Genomic DNA, 5,278 nt, shown 5'->3' with positions numbered 1-5,278 from the left:
CACCTTCCTGGGTCGCCGGCTGCATTTTCGCGCGCGCGGGAAAAGTTAGGAGGGAAAAGTTGGGGGGGGGGATGAAGAACCCGGAAGTGCACCATCTTGCCTCCGTTCGTCCAAACAGTAAATTTTACATTCAGTGATATTCACAGATCTTACTAGTTTACTTAGGTTTTAAGTTTTGACAAATGTAAGCCATGTAACCAAAGCCTAATCAAGATGTAGAACACTTGCCTCTCAGAAAGTTCTCTCATGCCCCTTCCCTGTCAGAAGCAACACATCTTCCACTTTCCAGAAAAGCTAACTGTTCATGAGATTCTTTTTTTTTTCAATAGAGAAGGGGGGTCTCATTATGTTGCCCTGACTAGTTTCGAACTCCTGGCCTTGAGTGATTCTCCCACCTTGGCCTCCCAAAGTTCTGGCTGGGATTACAGGTAGGAGCCACTGTGCCCAGCCCATATGATTGTTTTTGTATAATACTGTATCCCCTGAACAGCAATCAAAACATACCCCAAAATGCAGCTCACCCTCACGATGTTATCAATTATTTACAACTTAGTATGAAAGAAGGATTAGAATAAAACTATTTTGAGAAAACAACATGAGATTGTAACAACCTTAAATATTTGGTTCCTGAAGGATGTTCAGAAGTCCTTCATTGTCTTTCATATGTAGCTAGATGCTCAGGAAATATACCAGCTATGAGTAGCAGAGGGTGGAATTACCAAGTGAAAGAAAACAGTCTCCTGCCTCCCCCATGTATCCAATTCATACTTAAAAATTTAAGGTCCAGCGTAGTGCTCATGCCTGTAATCCCAGCACTTTGGGATTACAAAGCTGAGGCAGGCAGATCATTTAGCCCAGAAATTCCAAGACCAGCCTGTCCAACATGGTGAAAACCTGTCTCTGCAAAAAATACAAAAAATTAGCCTGATATGGTGGCTTCTGTAGTCCCAGCCACCCAGGAGGCAGAGGTTCACAGGAGGCTGAGGTTCAGGATCACTGAGCTTGGTGGTTGAGGCTGCAGTGAGTTGTAATCACGCTGTTGCACTCCAGCCTGGGTGATAGAGCGAGACCCTGTCTCAAAAAAAAAAAAAATCAATTCAGGCCAGGTCCAGTGGCTCACCCTGTAATCCCAGCACTTTGGGAGGTGTAAGTGGGAGGATCACTTGGGGCCAGGAGTTTGAGACCAACCTGGGCAACAAAGTGAGACCCCCATCTCTATCTTTAAAAGTAAAAATTCAAATCTATCTTCTCAAGAATGTCTTCCCTTCTTAGGCTGTAGTAATTTCTCTCTCTCTCAGCCTCTGTCACAGTTTTGGCAGATATTAATTTTATAGGTCACAAACTCAAATGTAACTTTATTTTTTGCAATTGACCTTAATTTTAATTTTAAGCCCCTATTCCTCTCAGCAGTGGAAAACATATTCTTTACAATTTAAGGTAATCTCAGTCACTTCAGTGTTAATTCAATCATTTCAGGTTAATACTTATAGTTAATACAGGGTTTTCTTTGGCTCTCTGGCCTTATCTCCTCTAGTGACTCACACAATACTTAGCTCATCAGTCTATGTTTTTCTATTTGAAATATGCATAATAAATTAAATAATGATCCTTATAATTTAGCAAAACTGTGACTACAAAAGATCACTGTATTTGAATTTATTGTTAAACCTAAGATGGTAGGAATATAGTCAAAAGGACATAATCATGGATTAGAAGTCTAGAGAGCTGAATTCTTTTTTTTTTTTTTGAGATGGAGTCTCGCCCTGTTGCCCAGGCTGGAGTGTAGTGGTGCGATCTTGGCTCACTGCGGACTCAACCTCCCGCATTCAAGTGATTCTCCTGCCTCAGCCTCCTGAGTAGTTGGGATTACAGGTGCCCACCACGACGCCTGGCCGATTTTTGTGTCATTAGTAGAGATGGGGTTTCACCATGTTGGCCAGCCTGGTCTCGAACTCCTGAGCTCAGGTGATCTGCCTGCCTCTGCCTCCCAAAGTGCTGGGATTACAGGCTTCAGCCACCAGGTCCAGCCCGAGAGCTGAATTCTTACTATGACTTAATATGTAACTTTGGGCAAGTCACTTAACCTCTCAGAACCAAAATTTCCCCTATAAAATTAATGGGGGAGGAGGAGGGATTGGACGAGGTGATACCAAGGTGCTTTCCTGATCTGTGTTTGGGAGGTAAGTTTAAAAATAATTTGTCCTGGCCGGGCGCGGTGGCTCAAGCCTGTAATCCCAGCACTTTGGGAGGCCGAGACGGGCGGTTCACAAGGTCAGGAGATCGAGACCATCCTGGCTAACACGGTGAAACCCGGTCTCTACAAAAAAATACAAAAAACTAGCCGGGCGAGGTGGTGGGCGCCTGTAGTCCCAGCTACTCGGGAGGCTGAGGCAGGAGAATGGCGTAAACCCGGGAGGCGGAGCTTGCAGTGAGCTGAGATCCGGCCACTGCACTCCAGCTTGGGAGACAGCGAGACTCCGCCTCAAAAAAACAAAAACAAAATAAATAAAAGTAAAAAAAAAAATAATAATTTGTCCTATAAGAATTTGTTTGCACTTGTCAAAATATCTACTTCTTGATCTTATTCACTGATTTGATATTTTTTAACTTTATGAGTAAAACTTAACAATCAAAAGAAGTACAGAATCAATAAAAACATTATTGGTCTGTCTTGAGAAACATCATTTAAATAAATATATTCATCCTGTGTCCCCTTTCTGTTTGCTACTTTTTGTTCCCCTAGACATAATGTCAAGTGGAAATGATCAGCAGTCAGAGGCTCTTAGCAAACCCACTTTCAGTGAGGAACAGGCCTCTGCATTAGCAGAGTCAGTGTTTGGGTTGAAAGTTTCCAAGGTCCAGCCACTTCCTAGCTATGATGACCAAAACTTTCATGTCTACGTTTCAAAAACCAAAGATGGCCCAACTGAATATGTCCTCAAAATAAGCAACACCAAGGCTAGCAAAAATCCAGACCGGATTGAAGTGCAGAATGACATCATCATGTTTTTGAAAGCAGCTGGATTTCCAACATCCTCTGTGTGTCGCGCTAAAGGAGACAACACAGCTTCCCTCGTGTCCGTAGGTAAGAGATGACCAACTTGCTGACCCATTACCTATCCAGACACATCACTGCCTTTTGATCACAAGTAGAACTATGAAGGGCAAGTTCATAATTCCAAGTGTAGATGTGGTTGTTATTTTTTTAGCAACCTCAATAGTACACCCTTAGAGGTGGTTATTTTTTCAGTGTTGGGAGAAACCACAGCATCATCAAAGTGGTGATTGGTCCTCTGATTGAGTAGTGGTTAGAGCCCAATGTGGTATAAGTTTTCTGTTTAGAAAGGCCCTGACAGATAGTAACTAAGGGAACTTGTGAAAATCAGGGGAACATTTTTTGTTTGTTTGTTTGTTTTGTTGGTCGTGGTTTTGGGTTTTTATTTTTATTTGTTTGTTGTTTTTTGAGACGGTCTCACTCTATCACCCATACTGGAGTGCAGTGGCGCAGTCACAGCTCACTGCAGCCTTGACCTCCTGGGCTCAGGTGATCCTCCCGCTTCAGCCTGCTAAGTAGCTGGGACTACAGGCATGCGTCACCACGCCCAGCTAATTTTGTAGTGTTTTTGTAGAGGCAGGGTTTTGCCATGTTGCCCAGGCTGGTCTTGAACTCCTGGCCTCAAGTGATCTGCCTGCATTGGCTTCTCAAAGTGCTGGGATTACAGGCATGAGTCACCGTGCCTGGCCTGTTTTTTTTTTTTTTTTTTTTAAACCAGAAAAATAATAAAATATTTTTATTAGAGAAGCTATAAATTCTGGTGCTGCAGTATAGTAGAAAGAATACTGGAAATCAGGAATTTTAGATTTTAGCTTTGTCATTACTGTATATGTAACCTTGGACACATAGACCACTTAAATCCCTAAGACCACCAGTCCTCATCTGTGAGACAGTCCTTTTCACCTCAAAATACTAAAATGCCAAGAATGGACCTAATTCAGCTCTTTAAGCAGCAGGCTAAAACCAATTTCTTCAAGTTTTTTTAAAGGTTTGAAATCTTGATTGTCTTTTTCTCTCTTAATTGTTCACCATTCTTTCTTAATTTGCATTGCTACAAATACCTGAGGCCCATTGTTCCCTGAGGCATAGTTATTGTCCTGTGTTGCAAACACAGGCTGTCCTGCAAGAAGCCTGATTCCGGAAGTCATTTATTGGTACCTCACTCCCTTCAACTGTGAACTTATAAAAGAGTATGTGTTGTTGCTTTCATTTGCCACAGTAGGTAATTTCTGTGTAGAGCTAAGGCCAGCAGCGTTAGGGCTATAATTTTGTTGCTATGTAAATGGCCAGTTCCAGTGTTCTTAAGGTTTGTGTATTCTACCTTCTTGCTTCATCTGCTCAACTCTGCCTCATAGAATCCTGCCGAGCTGTTTTAGATTAGCACATCTTTGTTGTTGTTCTGTAATTTCTGTTCTTTTCAATAATACTTGCAAAGGCAGAATAGCTTCTAATTCTATTATGTCTAAATATCTATATCTATCTGTCTCTCAATGTATATATTTAAAATAGTCAAAGGATATTTTATTCCATCCATTTAGATAGTGGCTCTGAAATCAAAAGCTACTTGGTGAGGCTGCTGACTTACCTCCCAGGAAGACCCATAGCTGAGATTCCCATCAGCCCCCAGCTATTGTATGAAATTGGAAAGCTAGCTGCCAAATTGGATAAGACACTGCAGGTAAGATACGGGGCTTTATTTTATTCTAAGGGATGTTTGTTTGTTATTTTATTTTTAAAATAAACTAAGAATCAGATTCTCTTTTTATGTATGGTGCACCTAAGCTATGTTATGAAGGGAATGGAGTCCTAGAGTGCATACATTTTATGACAGTAAGGCTAACTTCTGCCAAACTCTTACTGGTGTAGTCCAGGTGTGGTGGTCCACGCCTGTAATCCCAGCACTTTGGGAGGCTGAGGCAGAGGGATTTAACTTGAGGCCAGGAGTTTGAGACCAGCCTGGCCAAAATAGTGAAACCCTGCCTCTTCTAAAAAATACAAAAATTTAGGGCATGGCGGCATGTGCTTGTAGTCTCAGCTACTTGGGAGACTGAGGCAGGAGAATTGCTTGAGCCAGGAGGTGGAGATTGCAGTGAGCCGAGATCACACCACTACTCCAGCCTGGGCGACAAAGCAACACTGTCTCCAAAAAATTTTTTTAATTTTTTTTTTTTTTGAGATGGAGTCTCTGTCGCCCAGGCTGGAGTGCAGTGGCCGGATCTCAGC

The 5,278-nt window shown here is 42.2% G+C and overlaps 1 protein-coding gene across 2 annotated transcripts in view; it reads left to right on the top strand.

Moving 5' to 3' along the window:
• Positions 1–5,278, top strand: part of HYKK (hydroxylysine kinase) — a 33,242-nt gene that overhangs the window by 4,109 nt on the left and 23,855 nt on the right. For both annotated transcript variants that reach the window (XM_011938415.1, XM_011938414.1), the window contains exons 2-3: positions 2,744–3,085; positions 4,594–4,733. In XM_011938415.1, the coding sequence (XP_011793805.1) occupies positions 2,749–3,085; positions 4,594–4,733 (477 nt within the window). In that variant the 5' untranslated portion in view covers positions 2,744–2,748. The remainder of the gene's footprint in view (positions 1–2,743; positions 3,086–4,593; positions 4,734–5,278) is intronic.

Source organism: Colobus angolensis, unplaced genomic scaffold (assembly GCF_000951035.1).
Source record: "Colobus angolensis palliatus isolate OR3802 unplaced genomic scaffold, Cang.pa_1.0 Scaffold172, whole genome shotgun sequence".
NCBI lineage: Eukaryota > Metazoa > Chordata > Mammalia > Primates > Cercopithecidae > Colobus > Colobus angolensis.
The sequence above is the reverse complement of the archived record's forward strand: the minus strand, read 5'-3'. Positions and strand labels throughout refer to the sequence as shown.